Source organism: Siphateles boraxobius, unplaced genomic scaffold (genome assembly GCF_051911475.1).
Source record: "Siphateles boraxobius isolate OS27281-9 unplaced genomic scaffold, OSU_SipBor_1 13, whole genome shotgun sequence".
NCBI lineage: Eukaryota > Metazoa > Chordata > Actinopteri > Cypriniformes > Leuciscidae > Siphateles > Siphateles boraxobius.
In genome coordinates this window covers 10130878-10158363 of record NW_027508733.1, presented here as the reverse complement: position 1 = coordinate 10158363, position 27486 = coordinate 10130878, and the positions used below count along the sequence as shown (strand labels likewise).

General features: G+C 39.2%; 3 protein-coding genes across 5 annotated transcripts in view; 1 reads left to right on the top strand and 2 right to left on the bottom strand.

Annotated features, from left to right (window-relative positions):
• The window catches only part of LOC143734804 (uncharacterized), an 81914-nt gene extending 72602 nt beyond the window's left edge, over positions 1-9312 (top strand). For 2 of the 3 annotated variants that reach the window (XM_077225239.1, XM_077225241.1), the window contains exons 4-7: positions 6306-6644; positions 6947-7084; positions 7201-7232; positions 7932-9312. In XM_077225239.1, the coding sequence (XP_077081354.1) occupies positions 6306-6644; positions 6947-7084; positions 7201-7232; positions 7932-9086 (1664 nt within the window). In that variant the 3' untranslated portion in view covers positions 9087-9312. Of the gene's footprint in view, positions 1-3024; positions 3358-6305; positions 6645-6946; positions 7085-7200; positions 7233-7931 lie in introns of all 3 variants that reach the window. The other variant, XM_077225242.1, reaches the window with a different exon arrangement.
• LOC143736324 (uncharacterized) overlaps positions 1-27486 on the bottom strand; it is a 200062-nt gene that overhangs the window by 6721 nt on the left and 165855 nt on the right. The gene's annotated exons all lie outside the window — the stretch shown is intronic.
• Positions 10063-27486, bottom strand: part of LOC143736377 (SLAM family member 5-like) — a 42822-nt gene continuing 25398 nt past the window's right edge. The window contains exon 5 of the mRNA XM_077227117.1: positions 10063-10200. Within this exon, the coding sequence (XP_077083232.1) occupies positions 10063-10200 (138 nt within the window). The remainder of the gene's footprint in view (positions 10201-27486) is intronic.

Genomic DNA, 27486 nt, shown 5'->3' with positions numbered 1-27486 from the left:
TCCCTTCTCCTTTTTATTGACTGCTACGCTGATCTAACCACTGACTGATACAACAGCAACACGACTATGACGAGTGGAAAATGCCATTTCCAAGGATACTCTGGTGAAGGAGAGGGAGCAGTCTACCCTTCAGTCGCCGTCAGTCCTTGTAGATTTTGGAATGGGATTGATAGGGACTGCTGACCACAGATCAGTGGCGATGTCACGGCGAGTGCACAGTAGAAACTTATACCTGACTGCGACTGCGTATGTGAGAAATTTATGAAAAATATGTACGTCTAAATTGGTACAGCTGAAGACCCAGAATCAGAAATGATGAATGAAGACCCGGAGTCAGAATTATAATAAATTAAAGATAATATTTACTGAAGATAGTGTGCAGTTTCATCAGCAGAAGTCAGCTTCAAGACTCGCACATGAATTCGTAGGCCGCCCCGCTTACAGGTACAAAGATCAAAGCAGTTATACCATTTCCAAGGTCTAAGCTGCGTCATTGCTTCAGGTTGAATGATTCTTATTGGCTAAGAAATAGATAAACGTAGTAATTTTCCACACATATACAGATAGACAGAAGCATATCTTCATGGATTATGCAGCTGACACTCAGACCCTGAAGTTAGGCACGTCGTGACCATCCAGGTCACAGATTTGGGTTGCTGGGCGCCAGCCTGTCCAGAACAACAATTCAGTCAATCTCCTGTAATGCCAGTGGTTCCTTAACCTCTAACCAAGAATACTAACTCACACACAGACACACAGCTTTTCCAAGGTTGGATTTGGCCAGGCTCTCACTATAAACAGGAGAGTCCTCTCAAAACATCAAGATAATGCGTTCTTTCTCTCAAGGAGAGCTACACTTTAGTCTAACTGGAAAGTAAGGCTTTAACAAAGAAATGGTCCCTTAAACTATTGGCTTAAGACCCCACAAGAGAAGAAAAATGATACTTGCCTGGTTGTGGACCTAAATGAAACTTATTTGAATGAGAAAGCTGTTTTGGTGAGTTTTGGCTCATTTAGTGTCAGATTTCTAATTTTTTTTATGTCATGATATAACCTATGATTGTTTTATTATTTATTATTTTTTATTTTAAATTGTTCTCTTACCTGTGGAAAAAAAGTGTTAACTTTTAAAGTACTTAAGCAAATCCTAAATAAGTATAATCAATTAATTTTTATTAATAATTCTCATATAGCCTATCAAACTCAAGTGAATTTACTATAAACTAACTTGTTTCTAAACTAATTTTTAATAATTATTAAAAAGAAATTGGGAAGAAGACTTTACTCCATTCTAATTTTATATTTCTTTCCACACTCCGTGACAACCTACAACTATAGCTTATGTATTGTGTTGGAGTACGCAGGTGCTACACATTGGAACACAATATGAACATGGAGACTACTCTGAATTTTATTTGTAATATATTTAATAAATAAATATATATGACTTCCTACAACATGTCAATGTCAGTGGCTTCTAGGGCTGGACCCGAATATTCGTTCGGTGGGTTGGTATTCGATTTGAAAATGTGACATTTGAATATTTGTGAGTTTTTTTGTTTGTTTTTTTGTTTTATGCACACCTGGCATCCCCCTCGAAACGGTTCTCATTCGCGCTTTAATATGTTTTACACAATAAAATCTGGTGAAATATAATACTTAACATATAACTTCGTTTTAGCTACTTATATATTTGCTTATTCTTGGACTACTAAAAGTGTTTCTGCAATGGGGGTATTCTCTGGCTAGAGCGCAGAACAGCGGAGTTTATATGGACAGAAGTGCATGCCCGAGCTTGTATTTTGGGTTAAGCTGTGGTGCTTTGACATTGTGGAAAATAGAATAATATAAACAAAATGTACTATCCTTTTTACCCATTATTATCAATCTAAATTAATCTACTGCAAAATGTAGGAGACTTTGAGATTTTACTGGGACGTCACGTCACGTGCCCCAGTTAAACCGCCCATGAATTGAAAGTCATGACCGTCACGATTCAGCGAAAAGGCAAAAATGCTTAAGGGCACTTAATCTCAAAACAGTCGAACCACGAACGCCGTTCTACATGAGCTGAAGTGTGACTATTGACCATCAAGTAGCACTGCGTTCGACTGTTCGAGACTGTTTTCCAAAGATGGCTCCTTGCTTGTATACGCAAAGTGTAGGCCTACTGTCTTTATAAAGTATCTACTTATTAAACTGTTTATACACTTCCAAAGTTCTCAATGCTTTGGTTTGCAGGTAGAGACCCTCATTATGCTGCTGTGTTAGTGTGGGGCAAGTTTGAGCCTTGTTCGTGGTATTAACTAGCAATTGTTATTTTTACTTATTCTATACCCTATATACTAGCGTTATAATAAGGTAATCTGTGGTTAAACTAAAAATAACGTTAAAACTGGGTACATTCGATTATCATAAACGCATCCCTAGAACGGTCGCTTGATGGTTGATGCAGGGTCGTAGGCCTACGCCTAAAAATAATCATGGTTTTATAATAGTAAAAGTGTAGTAAGCATGTTTTTGGCAGGTTGATTACCATTTGTATAACCAAAATATTTGTATAACCATTGTTTATCAAAACAATGGTTAATGTAAAAAAACATGGTTAATTTGTGGTTACCATGGTTTAACTACAATAACCATGGTTTTTGGTTTTTAATTTTCATAAGGGTACATAAACTTTGGAGCCTCAACTGTGTGCTATGGAATTTAAATTATGAATATCTAAAACCTTGTGATTGTCTGATGAGTGAATGTGTAAATCTATGATGTTTTTTTTTTACTGTTTGCATGTTACATTATGAATACAGACATATTTCTCACAGTCTGTATGAATACAGACATATTTCTCACAGTCTGTATGAATACAGACATATTTCTCACAGTCTGTATGAATACAGACATATTTCTCACAGTCTGTATGATCTGTAGAATAACATTTTCACAGCACTCTCCTGTTATATTATTTTGTCCCACTATCCCTGACATTTATGATTCATGATTATCTGTTCATTTCTTCTCCAGGTGTTTCTGGTGTTGAGACCGACAGAGTGACAATGATGGAGGGAGATTCAGTCACTCTACACACCAATGCTAAGATAAACCAGAAAGACACAATTAAATGGTTTTTTAAAAAATCTCGTATAGCTCAAATCATTGGAAACATTAGTATCTGTACAGATGTTCAGTGTAAAGGTGGTGATGAGAGATTCAGAGACAGACTGAAGTTGGATCATCAGACTGGATCTCTGACCATAAGCGATATCAAACATTCAGACTCTGGACTTTATGACCTACAGATCATCAGTAGCATCAGCAATACCGACAGCCTTAAGAGCTTCAATGTTACTGTTAGTGGTGAGTATAATTCAGTCATTCAATACATTTTACTTTAAGGAGTGTTAAAATTCAGCTGAATATTTTTAAATCAGTAAAGTAAAATGAGAAAGTGAGCTTTGTCTCATTATTGAAATATTATGTAGATCAGATGCTATAAAAACACGCTGTAACGTCATGATTGACTGTTGTGCTTGCGAGTGAGCGCAATTAAAGCGTCTTTTAGAGGCAGATGCCCCGCCATTTGGGCTCTGCACTCAGCATGGCAGGCTTTGCACCGATTTGTTCGCACAGTTACGCTGCGTGGCCATAGGTTCGTGCAGTTACCACTGACCAGCCAATGACATGCAAGTATGTCTCAGCACGATGCTGGCTGTGCAGTAGCACTGCGTTATTTTATAAAAGGCTTCAGTATTCGGAGAAAAGGAGTTCCCCATAGTGTATAGCTACTAGGGATGGGCGATACCACACTTTTAGGATTCGATACGATACCAATACTTTTTCTTGCATTTTCATCGATATCGATACCGTATGGAAGCTTGTTTCCGCCACTAAATAAATAAATAATAATAATAATTGCGACGACTTATCTCACAATTCTGACTTTTTTTCTCACAATTGCAAGTTTACATCTCGCAATTCTCACTTTATTTCTCAGAATTGCGAGATATAAAGTCAGAATTGTGAGATATAAAGTCGCAATTGCGTGTTATAAAGTCAGAATTGCGAGATATAAAGTCGCAATTGCGTGTTATAAAGTCAGAATTGCGAGACATAAAGTCGCAATTGCGTGATATAAAGTCAGAATTGCGTGATATAAAGTCGCAATTGTGTGTTATAAACTCAGAATTGTGAGATATAAACTCGCAATTGCGAGTTATAAAGTCCAATTCTATGGGGGGAAAAAGACAGACTTTTTTCCTCTCAGAATAGTTTATATCTCACAATTCTGACTTTATAACACGCAATTGCGACTTTATATCTCACAATTCTGACTTTATATCACGCAATTGCGACTTTATATCTCGCAATTCTGACTTTATATGTCGCAATTCTGACTTTATATCACGCAATTCTGACTTTATATCACGCAATTCTGACTTTATATCTCATAATTCTGACTTTATATCTCGCAATTCTGATAAATAAAGTGAGAATTGCGAGATGTAAACTCGCAATTGTGAGAAAAAAAAGTCAGAATTGTTAGATAAAAAGTCGCTATTATTTATTTATTTAGTAGCGGAAACAAGCTTCCATAGTTCATTACTTATTGGCAATTTTTGTCAGTAAAAATATTATTACATTTAAGACAAATCCCAAGACAAATACATACCATTTATACAAAATGTATTATGGTCAATACATAATAAAATTAAAATAAATAACATAAATATGAATGAAATAAATTAAATATGAATAAAAACATACACATTTTCACTTTATTTCTCAAAAAAAAAGAAAAAAGACCAATCTTGGTAGAAAAAGCTAAAAGGAAAAAAAAAAAACCAACTAATACATCATAACAATGTTATGTTTTGAACACTTCACTAAAGCAAAAACAGCTTGGTTGGCTGTGTGTGTGTGTGTGTGTGTGTGTGTGTGTGCGTCTCGTTGTCGGCTGTGTCACGTGACATGGGCCTGCTCAATACGCCGCCAGGTACAGCCAGGGGTGTCCCGGCACATAGTAATTTAAAGAAAGTAATCTAAAACAGCTGAAAGTGATACATACACCCCCAATTATAATTTTTTTGTTTATATCGATATTTTTTTTTAAGGAAATCGATGCCAATGAGAAGTGCGAATATATCGATCTATCGATACCACAGGATCGATACGCCCATCCCTAATAGCTACACAATACGACTGACCGTTCGAAAGGGATTATATTTGTTCAAAAGCCTAAATTAAATCCGTTCATCATATAGAATATAATAATCAACTTGTTGGGGATTGCCCCACTGAATGCCGATTCTTTATTTTTCTTAACCGCTTCAGTACTCTGATTAAGGAGTCGGAGTCATCAGATATTTTCCACCTTTTATTTCTGTGCAGGTTTTCACCATAGAAACATATGAACTATGCTTTGGAGGTAGTTTCTGCAATAAACAAATAAACAGACGTAAATAACTAAGTGATTAATCATACATACTCGCATACGGTTGTGATAAACGGCACATTAAAGCCTGTTTTATGCTTCTGCGTTGAATCGACGGCGTACCCCCGCAGACCCCTCTGCGTCGCCGTGAACCCCTCTCCGACACCTCCGCCGTAGCTCGACGCGCACCTCCAAAAAATTAACTACGCGTCGAGGCAACGCAGACCCCAAGTGCTGTGATTGGTCAGATGCACCGCGATGCAACGCAACCTGACGCAGAACCATAAAACGGCCACGACGCCGTAGGAGTGACGGCGTAGCTACGCCGTGGAGTTGACGCAGAAGCATAATCAGGCCTTAACAGTTAAACACTTTTAACAGTTCTCTCCCAGTGAGTTTAGAATAATAATAAGCAAACTGAAGATAACCGAGCATATACAACTTAAGATACATTATAAAGCGTCCTCGTTATAGTATTAAAGTATAATGAATATAACATATCTTATACAGATGCATAAACGTAACTAAACGAGATATATCCAATATTCGTCAATAACTTTCCCTGCACTCAGAGATGCTGCACGGGTGGAAAAATGCATCATACTCTGACCGCTCTGTATGTGTAACTTAAACGCATCACTTCTGCTCAAACAGCATCCAACTAAATTGCGTACTATCTACTTCCCACATATTAAGTATTCTACATAATACACCATCTTAAAATATAAAATCCAGCAGTAGATAATACTTAAAAAACATAACATGTAAAAAATTCACAACACCACTGACTAACCAAATCCACAGACTTTTAAAATGTGTAATTTGTTGTTTTCTGCTAATAGGACCTCCAATCATCTGTTGTTTTGTGTTTCAGGTGTTTCTGCTGCTGAACGAGATGAAAAGAGAAAGTCTGTGAAGGAGGGAGAATCGGTCACTTTAGATCCTGGTGTAATAAAAAAAACAAATGATTTGATCACATGGTATTTTAATGACATTGGCATTGCTGACATCACTGGAGATCAGAGTAAGATCTGTACAGATGTTCAGTGCAATGAGAGATTCAGAGACAGACTGAAGCTGGATCATCAGACTGGATCTCTGACCATCACAAACATCACACACACAGACTCTGGAGAATATAATATAGAGATCATCAGCAGCAGCAACAGCTTCAGTATTAAGAGGATTAAGAGCTTCAGTGTTACGGTGACTGGTGAGTGTCATTTAGTCTGTCAGTGCATTTAAATACAGTGCCTTTCATTGTGGACAGTTTTGACCTACATTATGATAAATGTTATAAATCTGCACAATCCACAAAATCAGTTTTCCTGTGAGCATTGATGTTTCCTGTTGAGCTCAAAGTGCTTTGGTGTCATTTTAGTTCCCGTTTCTCTAAAACCCACCATTTATCAGTTAAATCAGTACCACACAACAGATGAATAAAACAGAAAAGTTTAAATGTTGGTCAAACACATCAGTAAAATTGATATGTTTATCTTTTTATTACGGCTTTAGGTCCAAATTCAGCTGCTCATGCAGGAATAGTAGTTCTGGTGTTTGTTGTTGCTGCTGCTGTTGCTGCTGCTGTTGCTGCTGCTGTGATTTACTATCGCAAGTGTCGCAAGAATCACAGGAGTCAAGCAACAAGAGAAGGTTAGTATTACATACAGCTGATTTAACGATGTAAATATGAGTTTGTGTGCAAACGTTTGTGAAAATATGTATTTTCACTCTGATTGGAATTGATTTTGTCATTGTTGTTCAAACAGGCACCAGGACACCGCCAAATCATAATAATGAGGTAAAATAAAACGCACTGAAAACTCGCATGCAAACAGACACACACAACTTACAGATCTGAACAGTTTTATGTAGTTTAATTAAAAATCAGTACATAGAAACTGTTTTTCTTTAGAATGAAAAGCAGTGGCATGAATATATATATTTTATTTGATTAAATAATTATATTACTACACACACATGTATATATGTATGTGTATATATATACAATTTATACTGCTTGAGGATCAGGGTAAGATAAATGTTCCTATTACCACCAAAGCATATCTTCACAGTTGAGGCAGTGCAAAAAACAACTCTTGAATAAACTAAAAGATGATTAAATAAAATAATATAAAAACAAAAAGTGCCACTTTATTTAGAAAGCAAGTCTTATTAGTACTTGCCAATATATTTGAAGCATTTTAGACGAGGAAGAAAAATGAACGTGTTAGACTTTGGACTACAAAATCAACAGTTCAGTATTTGAAATCACATGCAAAAGTCTCATGATGCAGTTTTATTGTTTGTCAGTCATGTCACAAAACACACAAACTATTCATGAATAGTTTCATATTTCATTACAAAGCATCAGGCATTCAAACATTGTATTACTGTAGTACAGTATTCTCATATATTCAGGAAAACCACCCTAAATTAATCAAAAACACAATTCTAAGTCTCTAGATTTTTATGTTTGTGAATCTGTATTTTCTTACAGGAGATTTGCCCTCTAATGGCGAATGCTGCCGATGGGACGTCTCCTAACCAGACTGACCCTCTAATGGCGAACGCTGCCCAGGCGACGTCTTCTAATCAGACTGACCCTCTAATGGGGAACGTTTACAATGAGACGACTTCTAAACAGAAGGACCCTCTAATGGGGAACGCTGCCCATGGGACATCTCCTGATCAGACATCTCCTGATCAGACATCTCCTGATCAGACATCTCCTAATCAGACTGAGCCTCTAATGGGGAACGCTGCCCATGGGACATCTCCTAATCAGACTGAGCCTCTAATGGGGAACGCTGCCAATGGGACATCTCCTAATCAGACATCTCCTAATCAGACTGAGCCTCTAATGGGGAACGCTGCCCATGGGACGTCTCCTAATCAGACTGAGCCTCTAATGGGGAACGCTGCCCATGAGACATCTCCTAATCACACATCTCCTAATCAGACTGAGCCTCTAATGGGGAACGCTGCCCATGGGACGTCTCCTAATCAGACTGAGCCTCTAATGGGGAACACTGCCAATGGGACATCTCCTAATCAGACATCTCCTAATCAGACTGAGCCTCTAATGGGGAACGCTGCCCATGGGACATCTCCAAATCAGACTGAGCCTCTAATGGGGAACGCTGCCCATGGGACGTCTCCTAATCAGACTGAGCCTCTAATGGGGAACAATGCCAATGGGACATCTCCTAATCACACATCTCCTAATCAGACTGAGCCTCTAATGGGGAACGCTGCCCATGGGACGTCTCCTAATCAGACTGAGCCTCTAATGGGGAACGCTGCCCATGGGATGTCTCCTAATCAGACTGAGCCTCTAATGGGGAACATTGCCCATGGGATGTCTCCTAATCAGACTGAGCCTCTAATGGGGAACGCTGCCCATGGGATGCCTCCTAATCAGACTGAGTCTCTAGCTGTGCGCTCAGACCAGCGAGAGCACCCGCAAGAGCACCGGCAAAAGCATAAAAGTGACCAGAAGTCATTAATTCCCAAAGAGAGCCGGCAGCGAGCTCCGGCTATGAAGCGCAAGTTGGACTGTGAGAGCAACGAGGAGAGCAGCTTGGACTGTGAGCAGGGGCGTAGCAAGCTTTACAAAAGTGCAGGGTATGGATGTGGTCAGGGCCCTGATTAAGAATTCAGAGGGCACAATGTCTTGTTGGCCCCTCCTTAGGCAGGCCAAATGTAGTTTGTCCAAGGACATTTAAATTTGGCATTAACATTATGCTGGGGTAAAGTTCATAAGTGATCGTTCTTTCCCATTGTATTTTGTAAAACTATGTTGTGTGGACCTCTGTCCCTCTAGGGGGGTTCGGGGGCACGCTCCCCGGAAATAAAATTTTGTACATTTTAAGGTTAAATGCATCAATCTGGTGCACTCTGAGAGCTCAAAATTAAGAGCTTCAACTGGCTTCGACCCATGAACTGTGCACATTGATCAAAGAAAAAGCATTGACTTGTATCTAAAGAGGGCTCAAACTTATTTTTAGTTATGATATAGAGTCTCAGTCTACATTACATTATCACTGGTGTTTTAGAATGCCAAACATTTATTATAATAATATAATAATGATTTATATAATTATTCCTATGATGGAAAATCCATATAGCCTATAAATGTATGCTAGCCTACTGTATAAATGAAAATTAATATTTCAAAAGTAAATTTTATATTACGCTATAGAATAGGAAAATTACAATACTTTTGTCCTAATTTCTTCACTTGCAAGAAATAAACCCTTGAGTTTTTATTTTGGAGAAAACACCAGATCACCATGCTGAATGATCGCGTGAGCAAAGTGCGCACTTTTCTTTAAATCACGCAGCACAAACAGAATGCCTACTTAAAGTATTGTGCTGTTTAGTCTAAAAAACGAAATATAATACCGAAATCACTCGACATGTCAACAAAACATAAACATAACATCTTCGCAATCCCAAACACATATCAAGCTTATTTAAAAACCTCGAAAGCATAAACACTCATTCAAAGTAACTGGTAAAGGGAGATGTAAATAATCATAACCATAAGTTCCCGCCTTCTCAGCACAAGTTGACTGAAAAATCTAACACACCAAGAGAGGCGGGACTTAAGGCAGAACAGCCAATCATCAGCCGGTCACACTCGGAGCCGGTGTCATGTTTGAGAGGGAGGGGTAGAGGAGGAGCTGCAGCGAGCGCAGACACAGAGCGGCCAGAGAAACGGAGTATCGACTGTAGTGAGGCGTTTGTGCAAAACTACGGAAAAACTGCAGAAAAAGAGCGGGTGTTGAAACCTCTCACCGGGAAAAGTGAGAAAATCACCCACGGGTGCCCCTGACTGAGAGCAGCGATGAGAGCCTCTAATGGGGAATGCTGCCAGTGGGACGTCTCCTAATTAGACTGAGTATCTAATGGGGAACGCTGCCAATGAAATGTTTTAAATTATCAAGCAGTAAACCAAGAACGAAGTAAGAACCAAAGCAACACATTACCAGCAATGGATCAGCAAGTGCTTGATGTTTTCCAGTATGCAAAGGTTTATTAACCCTTAACTGTCACCGTTCCACAGGTGGGACGTTTGCCATTATATAGTTAAAACAATAATATCATACAATAATAATCAACAATAATAATAATAATAAATATAGCTGCAAGCAGCCATTACCGGGGCCAAGCGCAAGAAGCGACAACAGATGCCATCATGGGTGGGAGTGGCAGACCAACTGCAGCAAGGAGCAATTAAAGACATTTTAAGAGAATTTGGCAAAAGGGCTGAAAAATCATATATACAGTAACTTTTAAGATGATTTAATGGTTTATCACTTTCGACAAATAAGTGGCGCAGTTATGAAATCGATGTGATGTGGTCAATGAGGTGACAATGACACATACAAAGTTTGGTGTCACAAAATTAAAAAAATTTCCAGTATAGCAAAAAAATCGGGAACAGTACTTCTATGCGGCTCGGTCTGAAGATCATTTGAGCAAATTTTTTTACATTCGCTCCAATATGGCGGCCAGTCACATTGTTGAAAAATAACATGAGATATCGCTGAAATCGGCATAAGCCAAGGAATATATTGACATAACTTTTGAAGAAAGATGAATAAAAAAAATGGGAACAGTACTTTTATGCGGCTAAGTCCGAAGATCATTTGAGCACATGGTTGGAGAAAATTGGACAAAATTTGAGCGAAGTAGCAAATTGAGTTGTGAAAAAACTGAATACTGTACATTTCAAAATGGCCACTACTGTAATGGGTGGGGTCTTAATGTAAGGTATTGGTTGTGTACCTAAAGGCAACGGGGTGGCGGTGCCGCTGGCTTTGGCCCTTCATCGCTGCTTGCAGCTATATTTATATATTTATTTATATATATATATATATATATATATATATATATATATATATATAAGAAGCCGGTGGCACCGCCACCCTGGTGCCTTTAGGTACGGAACAGATAAAACCATCTCGAGATTAAAGTCATTATAATGCGAAATTAAACTCTTTAAATTTCGAGAAATTAACCCGAAATACAATCTTGAGAATAAACTCATTAAATTTCCAGAATAAAGTCGTTGTGTTTCGAGAAAAAAATTCAAAATGAAATGTAGGGAATAACACATTCGATCAGTGTTCATTGCATAGAGGACATGGCAGAGTTGGATCACTTAGTCAACTTATATTTTAGACTTTCTTTCAGTAACAATGAAATACTATCAACTTTAGCTAATTATGACAGAACAATAATTAGCAACAAACTTTAAAGAGAATTTGCAAGCGGCTAGCTCTTTTTAGAAGAAAAAATCAGTCAAATTTGTGCGATGTTCTCGCTTTTGTCCAACATGAAATGACAACCAGTGGACAAATGCAAGGTTATCGCTGGCTTCACCTACGCGCGATTCATCAGTGTTTCGTGGTTTCCCAGGATACCATAAGACGCATTATTAAACTTGTTGATCCTCAAGATGTGGAATTTCGACGAAGGAGACGCTTGAGAAGACGCCAGTAGCTACACTTGCGCTGGCCGAAATGCACTCTGGCATACATGCCAGATATGTCCATATATGGACAGCTATGATAAATTAAAACCGTACGGCATTGCCATTTATGGCTGTATAGATGGTTACAGTCGTTACATTCTGTGGATGGAGGCGTACACAATCAACAACGATCCTAAAGTAATAGCCAGTTACTTCATAAAAACAGTTACTGGCATAGGACAGGAGGGTGTCCATTTATTACTGGTGTCCAGTGTGACAGTTATTATTCTGTCATAATTAGCTAAAGTTGATAGTATTTCTTTGTTACTGAAAGAAAGTCTAAAATATAGCTTGACTAAATGACCCAACTCTGCCATGTCCTCTATCAGTAGGCTATGCAATAAACACTGATCAAATGCGTTACTCTCTACATTTCATTACGACTTTATTCTCGAAATTTAATGAGTTTATTCTCACGATTATTTCGACATTTTTCCTAGAAATGTAACGAGTTTTTTTCTCGAAACACAACGACTTTATTCTCGAAATTTAATGGGATTATTCTCAAGATTGTATTTCGAGTTAATTTCTCGAAATGTAATGAGTTTAATTTCGAATTATAATGACCTTACTCTCGAGATGGTTTTATTTTTTTATTATTGCTTGGCCCTAATCCTCTTCTGTATTTAGGGTTACTGTGCACTACGTGCAAAAACGTAACCCTGCTTTGACTGTCGAAAAGAAGTGTGCTGTAGAGCTTTAATCAGTGTGGGCTCTGCAAAAGTGCGCATCGAGGGCACATATCAACCACAAAGTATGCGCGAGCAACCCTCTGAAACCTAAAATGAAAAATGAGACGCCCTGCGGTCTTATGGATTTAACGGACACATGCAACAAGTACACAAGACCGAGTATTCATATGAAGTGTGCCATTTGGGACAGGGCCTATGATCGTGAACCATATGAACCATTTTTAATGTCATAGGATGTCATAGCTCAATATGTTTTGCAGCACTTAAATGTGTAAATATAGAAGCCCAGTATTTATCTGGAGGTCTTTGTACAGGTTTATTAATGTAATTATATTCTACGCTAATGTGTTCTATGGTATGCAATGGAAGTAAATTTTAATGTTTAACATGGGTGTATTCACAACACATAGCATACAATATAATATCTTAAGATTATTCATCATTTTGTCTCCGCCTTTTCTGTTTTAATGATATTCAGAACAGAAAAACTAAATGTTCCTTAATTTTAATTAACACTAACTTTATTCTCATCTGAATTATAAATAATTGATTTCTGTATAAAATGATTTCCGCGTCTCTCTCTCTCTCACTCACACTCACACTCAGTTCGATCGCGCCCGCGCCTCTCTCACTCACACACACACACACACACACACAGTTCGATCGCGCCAGCAAACACTTATCGCCATAACGGTGGCTTACAATTTGTGATTTTCTCCTTCAGTGATTCTGCTTGTTAACATCAGGTGTCGTCAATAATGGTCAATCATCACTCAATCAATCACTTAATTATCTCATTAACTTTAACACTATTGAGTGTTAATTTAACACTCATTTTAACACTTTAACACTCTTGAGTCTGGAGCCAAATGAACTCTTAGGAAAGTTGATTTAACACTGAAGTTTTTGCTGTGTGAGTTCATGGGTGGAATAAAAATATGGCAGGACTTTTACTTTCTGACCCCTGGACTTTCCACCTCTGCTTGATGGTAGGGACTTGAGACTTGACTTACTCCCATCTCTGCAACCTAAAGGCACCGGGGTGGCGGTGCCGCCAATTTTGGCCCTTCATCGCTGCTCGCAGCTATATTTATATATATATATATATATATATATATATATATATATATACATATAAACAAGCCGCCACCCCGGTGCCTTTAGGGTTATTGTGCACGACGTGCAAATACGTAACCCTGCTTTGACTGTTGAAAAGAAGTGTGCTTTAGAGCTTGCATCAGTGTGGGCTCTGCAAAAGTGCGCATCGAGGGCACATATCAACCACAAAGTATGCGTGAGCAACCTTCTGAAACCTAAAATGAAAAATGAGACAGCCTACGGTCTTATGGATTTAACGGACACATGAAATAAGTACACAAGACCGAAAATTCATGTGCCATTTGGGGACAGGGCCTATGATCGTGAACCACAATAGCCACATATATGAGATCATTTAAATTTACAGTAATTTTTAGGCCAATATGTTTTGCAGCACTTAAATGTGTAAATCCAGAAGCCCAGTATTTATCTGGAGGTCTTTGTCCTTTGCCTGTCAACCTGGTTTGTCTCTGCCTTTTCTGTTCTGCCCTGTTTGCCATTGTTCACCCTGCCTGTCTTGACCATTCTTAATAAAAAAGCTGCAAATGGATTCCCCTGGCCTGACCCTGCCTCGATACAACACATATGCTGCATCAGCTCGCTATCTGCTCTGGAAGTTCCGCTTCAGCACTGATGATGTTGTAGGAATAGTGTGCTCTGGTTGGTCTGGATTATTCTAGAATTTTTATTTTATACAGAAATAAGTTATTTATAATTCAGATGATATATATATATATATATATATATATATATATATATATATATATATATATATATATACAGGCGCAGAGAATATTACTTGCCTTACCTGATTAGAACAATGAAAAAATAAATTAAAAAATAACTAGGGAATCACTAAACCAAGAGAATTATTCTGATTTGATGATACACTCAAAATATTACACAAGCAATCCTTTAAATGTAATGATATAACAGAACAAGAATTAAAAAAAACTATAAACAAGAAGTAACCGAAATAATGTGAAGCGACAGTGAAAGTAGCCCAAGTGGTGTTGGGCTCACGTAACTTTCTCATTAGAATCAAACTGTTTCAACATTTGCCATGTATTTGGATGCTAAACTATTCTTTATTATAGGCTTTGTACTTCACTCACGTTCAAATATGTGTGTGTGTGTGTGTATCTGTGTGTTTGTGTGTGCATGTGAGAGAGAAAGAGAGAGGCGCGGGCGTGATCGAACTGTGTGTGTGTGTGTGTGTGTGCGTGTGCGTGTGAGAGAGAAAGAGAGAGGCGCGGGCGCAATCGAACTGTGTGTGTGTGCGTGTGTGGGAGAGAGAGAGGGGCGGGCACGATCGAACTGTGTGTGTGTGTGTGTGTGTGTGTGTGTGTGTGTGTGTGTGTGTGTGTGTGTGTGTGTGTGTGTGTGTGTGTGTGTGTGTGTGTGTGCGTGAGTGAGTGAGTGAGTGAGTGAGTGAGTGAGAGAGAGAGAGATGCGCGGGCGCGATCGAACTGTGTGTGTGTGTGTGTGAGAGAGAGAGAGAGAGAGAGAGAGAGAGAGAGAGAGAGAGAGAGAGAGAGAGACGCGGGCGCGATCGAACTGTGTGTGTGTGTATGTGTGTGAGAGAGAGAGAGGCGCGGGCGCGATCGAACTGTGTGTGTGTGAGAGAGAGAGAGGCGCGGGCGCGATCGAACTGTGTGTGTGCGTGAGACAGAGAGAGAGGCGCGGGCGCGATCGAACTGTGTGTGTGTGTGTGTGAGAGAGAGAGAGAGAGAGAGAGAGAGAGAGAGACACGGGCGCGATCGAACTGTGTGTGTGTGTGTGTGCGCGTGTGCGAGAGAGAGAGGCGCGGGGCAATCGAACTGTGTGTGTGTGTGTGTGTGAGAGAGAGAGAAAGAGAGAGGCGCGGGCGCGATCGAACTGTGTGTGTGTGTGTAATACATGTAATAAATAAATAAATAAAAGTGCATATAAATATAATTTTGGACACAAGAGGGCAGTATAGCCCTATTTATGATTTTGTGTTTAAACTATCACTGGAAGAGACCACCCCCCCCCCCCCCACCCCCCACCCCCCTTTCCTTCTCACCCTCCCTACACAGACACACACACACACAGAGAATGGCAGGGAACACTCTCTCTGTCAGAGAGAGGGAGAGAAAATTCTCAGAATCCACATTCAAACCACAATATCTGACTTTCTGTTGGTCGGAACTAATAACTGTAAATTAGAAAGTTGTTCGGCTTGAAGAGAACAATATACACGCCAAGTTTTGTAACTGTAGGTAAAACTAACTGAGTTATAACACACTTTATGTGTCCTTTTTTAGTCATAAATTCATTTCCTTGCCACGACCAAACCGTTAGAGATATCAAAAATCCGCTGGCAATTTATCATCCTCAATGTCTTGACTTCATGCTGACCGAGTTTCGTGGTGTTTGTATTAATTCTCTAGGAGAAGTATATAAAAAATAGGGCTGTCAGTTAAACGCGTTATTAACGGCGTTAACGCAAACCCATTTTAACGGCGTTAATTTTTTTATCGCGCGATTAACGGTCTTTTTGGCCTAGCAAACTTTGTAGTTTTTTTTCACATGCTTTTGCAATAGGACGCGGCATGGACGTTTTGAAAGCGCAAGCGGATCTAGCTAGACCGGAAACAAAACAACAGGCACGCCGCACACACTTGTTTGGGCTTGCGAGCCGGATGCGCGAGCGCGAATCTCTCTGCTCGCGCGTGGAATATAATGTGCCGAGCACGAATCTCTCTGCTCGAGTCGCGCGCTCTCAGATACACGCTGCTCTTGTTAGAATTTTCTCTGGGCTCGCTAGGACAATATGTGCCTGCACTTAAAACGTGTTCAGTGCAATCGCGAATCTCTCCTCTTCCCCAGCTAACAATTTTAGGTTATAAGAACGTTTTCATAACGTTCCCATTAAGTTATAAAAACGTTATTTCTGAATGTTATAGGAACGTTCAAAACGTCCAGTTTTGAGTGGATGACGAGCGCGAGACACCGAAATGGATGCCAATAAGATTCTGAATGGAACGTTTACTTTTAAAAAGTTGCCAAATGGTTCCATTGACGAGACCAAAGTGATCTGTGTGTTTTGTCGTTGTGAACTGAGCTATCATCATCGCAGCACGTCCAGTCTGAAATACCACTTGATGATGGCCAAAAACACACACACACACACACACAGCTGATGCGAATTCTCCGCCCCCTCGTCAATATCAGGACCTCGTCAGTATTTCTTTCACCCTTTTATTGATGGACAGTGTTACATTGTGTGAGAGATTATTTGCTCCAAGTAAGAATGTTTTAGTGTGAAATTGAACAAAATATATGCCAATGTTGTTTTCAATAAAAAACATTTGCACAAAGCAAGCCGATCCACTTTTCCATGTTAATAAGAGCATTAAAATGAGAAAAAATAATGGGACAAAAAGAAATCAAGAGACATTTAGAATAGATAAAAATGTGCGATTAAATGCGATTAATCGCGAGTTAACTATGACATTAATGCGATTAATCGCGATTAAATATTTTAATCGTTTGACAGCACTAATAAAAAATAAAAGCATGCATTTTCCAAACAACCCATAATAGTTGACTTCCTGTTGAGCTGTCGTTAAACTTAGAGCACGAAAGTTGTTCGGCCCGATGAGATCTAAATATGTACCGAGTTTCATATTATTACATTCAAGGATGTTTGATATATGGACAAGTGTTCGAATCACATTCCAGGGGGCGCTGTCGAGCCCCCCTGCCACGCCCGGGTACCAGCTTCAGCCCGGCCCTGATGGCCGCGGGTTCTGACCTGTGTGCAAAGTTTCAAGAGTTTTCGAGCACGTTAAGGGCCCCAAAACCTTGAAAAACAAAAATAAAAGCATTCTCACTCAGCAGACAAATCCCCCTCCCCCAAACACACGGAGAGACGTAGGGTCAGAGAGAGAGGAAGAGAAAATTCTCCAAAACATCCACATCCAAACCAAAATATCTGACTTCCTGTTGGTCTGAGCTAATAACTGTAAATTAGAAAGTTGTCCAGCTCGATATGAACAATATACATACTGAGTTTTAAGATTGTAAATAAAAGTATAGACCTAACGCCACCTCTTTTATCAAAAGGTGGCGCTACTGAGCCCCTGCACCACGCCCGTTTCTGAAACTTTGCACATGTCTACTGGCTAATAAATGTGATGTGTCTGTCGAGTTTCATGCAATTTCAAGTATGCTAAGAGTCTCAAAAGCATCAAAAAATAATCTTAAAGTTTGATGCGTTACCACGGCAACAGTATCTAAGATATCAATATTCCTTTCACAGGTCTACATCTGGCTTGTGTTTACATTATACACATAAAGTTTTAAGCAAATCGGGTAAAAATAAGAGGGTGATTTAAAAGCATTTTGAAAGTGACACACTTCCTGCTGCCAGTCGGTGGTGCTATAACTTTGACTCACAATAGTCACATCCATGTGATCGGCCTCTTACAGCGAACACACTGCTGAAGTTTCATCAAGATCAGTCAATGTATGCAGAAGTTATAACACACTTCCTGTTTCCATTATTCGCCATAAATTCGTTTCCTCGCCACGGCCAAACCGTTCGAGATATCAAAAATCCCCTGGCAATTTTTCATCCTCAATGTCTTGACTTCATGCACACCGAGTTTGGTGACGATCGGGTGAATTCCCTAGGAGAAGTGTTTCAAATTCCTGAGCATTAGTTTCCAAACAACCCATAATAGCCGACTTCCTGTTGGGCTGGCGTAAAAAGTAAAAGTACGAAGGATATATGAACTAATGAGATCTATATGTGTACCGAGTTTCATATTATTACATTCAAGCGTGTTTGATTTATGGACCAAGATTTTTTACCACTCCCAGGGGGCGCTGTCGAGCCCCCCTACCACGCCTGGGTACCAGCTTCAGCCCGGCCCTGATGGCCGCGGGTTCTGACCCGCGTGCAAAGTTTCAAGAGTTTTCGAGCACGTTAAGGGCCCCAAAAGTGCCCAAAAGGTAGTAAAATAATAATAATAATAATAAATATAGCTGCGAGCAGCGATTGCAGGCCCAAGCCGGTGTCACCGCCACCCCGGTGCCTTTACCTAAAGGCACCGGGGTGGCGGTGCCGCCAGCTTTGGCCCTTCATCGCTGCTCGCAGCTATATTTATATATATATATATAAGAAGCCGCTGACACCGGCACCCCGGTGCCTTTAGGGTTATTGTGAATGACGTGCAAATACGTAACCCCGCTTTGACTGTTGAAAAGAAGTGTGCCGTAGAGCTTGCATCAGTGTGGGCTCTGCAAAAGTGCGCATCGAGGGCACATATCAACCACAAAGTATGCGTGAGCCGGAGATGGGAGTAAGTCAAGTCTCAAGTCCCTACCATCAAGCAGAGGTGGAAAGTCCAGGGGTCAGAAAGTAAAAGTCCTGCCATATTTTTTATTCCACCCATGAACTCACACAGCAAAAACTTCAGTGTTAAATCAACTTTCCTAAGAGTTCATTTGGCTCCAGACTCAAGAGTGTTAAAGTGTTAAAATGAGTGTTAAATTAACACTCAATAGTGTTAAAGTTAATGAGATAATTAAGTGATTGATTGAGTGATGATTGACCATTATTGAAGACACCTGATGTTAACAAGCAGAATCACTGAAGGAGAAAATCACAAATTGTAAGCCACCATTATGGCGATAAGTGTTTGCTGTGTGAGTTCATGGGTGGAATAAAAATATGGCAGGACTTTTACTTTCTGACCCCTGGACTTTCCACCTCTGCTTGATGGTAGGGACTTGAGACTTGACTTACTCCCATCTCTGGCGTGAGCAACCTTCTGAAACCTAAAATGAAAAATGGGACAGCCTACGGTCTCATGGATTTAACGGACAGATTAAATAAGTACACAAGACCGAAAATTCATATGAATTCATGCTGACCGAGTTTCGTGGTGTTTGGATTAATTCTCTAGGAGAAGTATATAAAAAATAAAAGCATGCATTTTAAATGGATGAAAAAAATCCATTGAAAATCTTCGCCTTTTCTTCGCCTTTTCAAGGCTTGGGCCCTAATAATCCTAAGGAAAACAATAGGGCCTTCGCCTTTTCAAGTGTAGGATTACAAATTTATTTAAATGTTTTAATTTAGGTTCAACAGTATTTTAACTGAGAAAGTGCACACACTGTTTTCCATTTTTGCACACACTGTTTTCCATTTTTGAGGCAATCAAGGTTTTGGACATTAACCTCTTGTCACATCTCAAAGGTCAGCTGGGCCTTTTGTTGATCTAATCAGGCTGATTGGATTAGCATCTCAAGGCTCTAAGTTACACTGTTACCTGATGAAATCAGGTAACCAGCTGAATCATGTACTTTCCTTTACATGTTTTGTTCAAGAGTCCCCTCCTCTATGAAATTAATCCAACCCCCTTGAAAGGATATATGAAATAAATGTATACTGCCTTAGTTAGACTTGATTGAGATGACTACAGCGACGCAATAAAGAACTTATACCTCAACAATCTCCTGGTCTGCAACTCTATCTTTTCTACACTTGAGAAGAAAAAGTTCACAACACAAGGCTTGGGCCCTAAAAAAAAAAAAAATATATATATATATATATATATATATATATATATAAAGAAGCCGGTGGCACCGCCACCCTGGTGCCTTTAGGGTTATTGTGCACGACGTGCAAAAACGTAACCCTGCTTTGATTGTCGAAAAGAAGTGTGCTGTAGAGCTTGCATCAGTTTGGGTGCATCAAGTGCGCATCGAGGGCACATATCAACCACAAAGTATGCGTGAGCAAACTTCTGAAATCTAAAATGAAAAATGAGACACCTCATCCATGGGTCTCATGGATTTAACGGACACATGAAATAAGTACACAAGACCGAGTATTCATATGAAGTGTGCCATTTGGGACAGGGTCTATGATCTTGAACCACAATAGCCACATATATGAGATAATTTAAATATAGAATACTTTTTAATGTCATAGGATGTCATAGCTCAATATGTTTTTCAGCACTTAAATGTGTAAATATAGAAGCCCAGTATTTATCTGGAGGTCTTTGTACAGGTTTATTAATGTAATTATATTTTACGCTTAAGTGTCCTATGATATGCAATGGAAGTAAATTATTTTGTCTCTGCCTTTTCTGTTTTAATGATATTCAGAACAGAAAAACTAAATGTTCCTTAAAATTTTAATGAACACTAACTTTATTCTCATCTGAATTATAAATAATTGATTTCCGTATAAAATGATTTCAGCGCCTCTCTCTCTCTCTCTCTCTCTGCTGGGAGCGTTTGGGTGCGTGTGAGAGTGTTCACGAGTAGAGGGTGAATGAAAGCGGTTTTTCCTGCTACTTTTCTTTTTTCTTTCTTCTAACTTATGGGGATTATTTAAAAGTGAGAACCTAGAAGGTAAAGAGTTTTAATTATTTATTTGGCGTTCGTCGCCGGGAGGTTTGGTGACGGGGTTGAGATGGGATCTCGGCCTGAGGGCGGAGAAGCGCCACCATCACTCCGTCATGGCGTCAGGTGTGAGGTTGAATCGAGTGTGGCGGTAGAGGAAGTTTTAGTATCAATTGGAGAACAAGTTGGATATGAGAACATTTCTTCGGCGTCAAGAATGAATAGAGCTGTGGTGGTTTTCTTGAAGGAGGAGAATTTGGTCAACCGTCTAGTAAGCAGTGGAATTTCGGTAAGTGAATTTTTTGTTTCTGTTTCTCCGCTAGTTAACCCGACTCGAAAGGTAATAATTTCAAACGTGCCTCCGTTCATTCCTGATGACGAAATTGAGCGTGCACTTTTATTGTACGGGAAGTTTGCTAGTAAGCTAAAAACGATTCCACTCGGATGCAAAAACACTCCTTTAAAACATGTTATGTCGTTTAGGAGACAGGTGGCAATGTTTCTGAAACAACCTGAATTGGATGTGTCTTTTAGAGTTTCACATGAAGGGAAGACATACATGGTCTATGCTAGCACAGGTAGTTTAAAGTGCTTTGAATGTGGAGATGTGGGACATAAAAGGTCGAAATGTCCACATAAGGCTGGTAGTAGTGGTGGTAATAATGGGTGCTTCTCATTTCTTATTTGTGCATCCTCGTTTCCTTTCCTCGCTTCCTTTCCTAGCGCCTCAGCTCCTCCCCCTGTAGGTTGTGAGGGAAGGACGCAAGGAAAGAAAATGAGGATGGAGGAATCGAATGAAAGCTTTTTTTATACATTGAAATACTTGATCATTCGAGCGTCACTTCACAGCGTCATCAGCAGCGCTCAAAGCATCTGCCCTTATGTTGTTGAAGTTTGTTTATTTAAGAAATTCATAATGAATAATAATAAAGCAAGATACCCTGTTGAAATATGTGAGATGTGTGGTTTATATAAACTGCATAGGTAAACTATAATTTAAAAAGATTGTGACCGATGTGAAGGGGGAGGAGAATGTATACGTGCGTCACGTTTAGTCAATGGAACAGTTCCGCATAGGATACAGCTGTGTATCCTTGCTCATGACTCCTCTGAAAGCCTCCTCACTCCTCGATCCTCGACTCCTCGCGGTGCAATTAGAGAATTGAGATGTCCTTCAAGATGGCTGTGCTTGATTGGTTTCCGGGTCATAGGATGGAGGACAGAGGAGCGAGGAGACGAGGAGGGATATTGAGAAGCACCCCAGGTCACTCCTGCTGAAGATTCAGAGGCTAGTGAATCTAACTTTAATCGAGAGCAAACGATTCCTAATGTAATACCTGTTGTGATTCCTACTGTTGATTCAGAGGCAAGAAACGAATCAAACGGAGAGCAAGCGATTTAAAATGGAATTAAAGAAAGTGATGGTAGTGTTTTGCAGCATGTAGTAGTGTAGAACATGGAAAAAGGACTTTTGATAAGACTGTGGAACTTGAGGAAAGTCTTGGAGCAGAATGTAAGGAAAGTGAGGATGTTCAGATGAAAGAAGTGGCTATATGGAGGTGAATGAGATGTTGAGTTGTCCTGAGATGGTTAGAGAAGAAGAACTAAGGGATGAAGATACCCTTTCGGATATTTCTGAGATTGGTTCTCAAAATATAGAAGAGATGTACTCTTTGGATGAGATCAATGTTTTTTTGGACACAACATTTGGTAAATGGTGGAGGTGAAAGATTTTTTCCCAGATGTGGAAAAATTTGTTGTTTCAGTGAAAGTACTGCAGCGTACAGCGAGTTATGATGCACTGAGTAAACAAAAGAGGTTTAGATTAAAGAAACTTATTACGAAACTGAGGAAAAATAAAGGGCCGTCTCCTTTTAAAAAGTAATGGCTAAAATGCACTGGGTGACTCTTATGATGTGTTATCTTTCTCTCTTTCTGTCTCTGTCCACTTTATATTCTAACCTTTTTATTGAGAACTTAAGAGTGGGCTCTTTAAATATAAATGGAGGTAGAGATAGGGCTAAATTAGCAGTGATTTCTGAATTCTTAAATATAAATCGGGTTAATATTGTATTTCTGCAAGAGACTCATAGCAATGAGGAGAATGAAATTGAGTGGAATAGATGGTGGGAAGGGAAATTGGCATTAAGTCATGGGACAAACAATAGTGCGGGAGTAGCTATACTTTTAAAAAAAGGGTTGAATGTTAACATTTTAAATACTGAAGAAATTGAAAAAGGAAGGGTATTATTACTAAAAATACAGTATGGAGAACATGTTTTTGTTCTAGTGAATGTGTATGCTCCAAATAATGGGGTGGAAAGAGTAAGAGTATTTGACCAATTAGATAAAGCACTTCACAAATTTGATGATGATACTTGGTTAGTGTTAGGAGGGGACTGGAACTGTACTATTAATTCTGTAATTGATAGGAATGGTGAAGAGCCACATAGTCACTCTAGTAAATTTTTGTCTAATATAATGGGAAAATATGACTTAATGGATGTGTGGAGAAGAAGAAATGTTGGAGTGAGACGGTATACATGGATTAAAGTTTTAGAAAATACGGTTAGTGGGGCTAGACTGGATAGGTTTTATTTGAGTAAGCTGGTGGAAAATAGGGTAATGAGTGCATCAATATTGCCGAATGGTTTTTCTGATCATCATTTGATCATATTTGATTTTAATATTAAGCATATTTCAAGACCTAGGTATTATTGGCATTTTAATGAGAAAATGCTTAAAGACATGTCTTTTTGTGATAGTTTTAAGCTGTTTTGGGAGAAATGGAAAGAAAGAAAAAGTGATTTTGAAAACCTTAGTCAATGGTGGGATGTAGGCGAGGTGCAAATTAAAGAGTTGTGTCAAAATGTTTCTGCTTGTAATTCTACAAATGTGAAAAAAACTATACAAAGCTTGCAAAAGGAAATTTATGGTTTGGAAGAGGACTTGATAAACAATGAAAGAGCACAGGACAATGGTATGCTTTTAAGCAAGAAAAAGAAAGAACTTGGAACTTTGTTACAAGAACAAGTGAAAGGGGCACTTGTAAGATCAAGGATTTGCTCCATCAAAGACATGGATGCCCCAACTTCATATTTCTTTAACTTGGAAAAAAAGACATTTCAGTATAAACAGATGCATTATCTTCGTTGCCAAAAATGGAAATATAACAACAAATCCCGCTGAAATGAGGAAGCTGGCGATGGACTTTTATTCTGTGTTGTATAGTGCTGAGGAATGTGATCCTGATAGTGCAAAAGACTTACTTAAAGATTTACCACAGTTGGAGCAAGGAAAAAGTCAAGCTTTGGATGATATTATTACATATGGAGAGTTAACAGAAGCAGTGCAGCAGCTGTCTATGGGGTGTTCTCCAGGAATAGATGGATTAACAGCTGAGTTTTATAAACATTTCTGGGGAATATTAGGGGAGGATTTTTATGAAGTTGTACTAGAATGTTTTAAAAATAAAGTACTTCCTGTTAGTTGTAGGAGGGCTGTAATTTCACTGTTACCAAAAAAAGGAGATTTAGGATTTTTAAAGAATTGAAGGCCAGTATCCTTATTATGTTTAGATTATAAAATATTTTCAAAATCTATTGCAAATAGGCTTAAAAATGTTTTAAACTTGTTGATTCATAAAGATCAGACATATTGTATACCGAACCGATCAATAATGGACAATTTGTTTTTTTTAAGAGATGTGATTGATTGTGGTTGTGTAAATGATTCTAATCTGGGTGTCCTGTCAATAGACCAGAAAAAGCATTTGATTGGGTAGACCATGACTATCTTTTTAAAGTGTTAAAGAGCTTTGGAATTGGTGATCAATTCATTTCTTATGTTAAATTGTTATACTCTGATGTATCAGTTTTAATCAAGGTTGGTGGAGGAATAAGTGCCCCAGTAGCAGTCACTAGAGGTATTAGGCAGGGTTGTCCTCTTTCTGGGCAATTATATAGTCTTGTAATTGAGCCTCTGTTGTGTAAATTAAGGAGAGATTTGGGTGGTTTTTCAATTACAGGTGTAAAGGAAACTTTTAAGGTGTATATGTCTGCTTATGCCGATGATGTAACCGTTTGTATTTCCGGACAAAATGATGTAACAGTTTTGGAAACAAGCATCAGGCAATATGAGATGGCTTCCTCAGCTAGAGTTAACTGGGAGAAAAGCGAGGGGTTTATTACTGGCCGGTGGAGAGACACCGGACCTCCGAAACTTCCAGGAGGACTGATCTGGGGTAGGGAGGGTATAAAAGTGTTAGGTGTGTTTTTAGGAAAGGAAAGTTTTAAATTGAAGAATTGGGAGGGAGTGCTGGAGAAGGTAGTAGCTCGATTGTCTAAATGGAAATGGCTATTACCACAATTGTCCTACAGAGGAAGAGTTCTGGTGGCAAACAATCTGGCAGCTTCCACGCTCTGGCATAAAGTTATTGTTCTGGAACCACCAAGCGAACTGCTTTGTAACATACATAGGTAAATAGTAGACTTTTTCTGGAGTGGCGAACACTGGACTCGGGCTGCAGTGCTTTACTTACCGGTACATGAAGGAGGCCAAGGTCTGGTGGATGTAAAGAGTCGAATTGTCGCTTTCAGGCTGCAAGCAGTGCAGAAACTTCTCTATCAAGAGGATTTAGCATGGACACAGAGGGCATGTGCATTTCTGCAGAAGGTTGAAAGTTTTGGACTAGACAAACACTTGTTTTTATTGAAAATGGACGGGTTGAGACTGGACAGTACCTCTTCGTATTACAAATCAATGTTGCAAGCTTGGAATAAGGTTTTGAAAGTGGAGAGAAACTTGAATGAGCTTGGGGACTGGATTAATGAGGAACCATTGTTTCATAATCCGTTGATTCAGACCCGATTTTTATCATCAGTAAGCATTCAGAGAACTCTCGTAAAGAACGGAGTCACTAAACTGGGACATTTACTGGATAATGGCAGATGGAGTTCAGTGGACACTTTTAAAGAACTATCTGGTTTGTGCTCGATAAGAATTGTTTCAAAATTAAGAGATGAGATTTTTGCTGCTTTGCCGAGCAGTTACAGAAACCTTGTTGCTGGGGGGAATGTACAACAGCAGAAAGGAGGGTTTCCAAAGTTGAAAATTTTTCCTGCTGTCAGTGAAGAACAAGGAGAGCTTGAAGGATCTATACTGACTTTTAAAACTCCGCAGCTGGAAGAGTTTGAAGTTGCATCAAAAAAAGCATTGTTGTATGTTACAGTGAAAGTTATTCACATGGACTCACTCAGCCGGCAGAGTTTCTTAAAGTGGACAGAGACAATGGAGCCAGACTTCCTGGTGAGGGACAGGTGGAGAGTCCTGTATAAGCCTCCCATCGAGAAGCGGACAGCTGATCTGCAGTGGAGGCTTATTCACAGGGCGATAGCTACGAACAGACATGTAGCACACCTGAATCCGGCAGTGGGGGGGGGATTGCAGTTTTTGTAGTGCTGAAGAAACCATAGAACATTTGTTCTTAGGATGTTTGAGGCTTGGAGGTCTTTTTAAGTTGCTTGATTCTTGGTTTCAGGGTTTTGGTGAGGAGTTTTCCCATAAAGTTTTTATTGGGGGACTCAAATACAAAGTGCGTGATAGAGGTAAATTGTGTTTATTAAATTACCTAATTGGTACAGCAAAGCTTGCAATGTGGAAAACAAGGAAAAACAAGGAGTTGGAAATTGGTTCAACGGATGTAGAAATGATGTTGAAGTGTATGGTAAAAGGAAGGATAAAAATAGAATTTTCATAATATAAGCTGATCAATAATGTTGAAAGGTTTTTAAGAATTTGGGGTATAAATGAGGTTTTATGTGTTTTCGATGATGCAGATTTATTTTTTACTTTTTAATATAATTTTAAATTAATTGTTGCTGAGGTAAAATGATACAGGTAACAATAGTGTTGTAAATCCTGGATTTAATGTAAAAATAAAGATCTGTTCAACCTCTCTCTCACTCTCTCTCTCACTCTCTCTCTCTCTCTCTCCCACACACACACACAAAGTTCTATCGCGCCAGCGCGCACACACACACACACCAGCTTAAGAGAGAGGCACGCGCCATCAAACTGTGTGTGTGTGTGAGAGAGAGAGAGAAAGAGAGAGAGAAGCGCGGGCGCGATCGAACTGTGTGTATGTGTGTGCGTGCGTGAGAGAGAGAGGCGCGGGCGCGATGAACTGTGTGTGTGTGTGAACAGTGGAAACATACTCCGTCATTTTTTTCATACAGGACATTTTTCAGACTGCAAACTGTTTACTTATATTTGTGTACACTCGCTATAAAACACAACATCCTCAGTCACATACGTAATATATTTATATATAA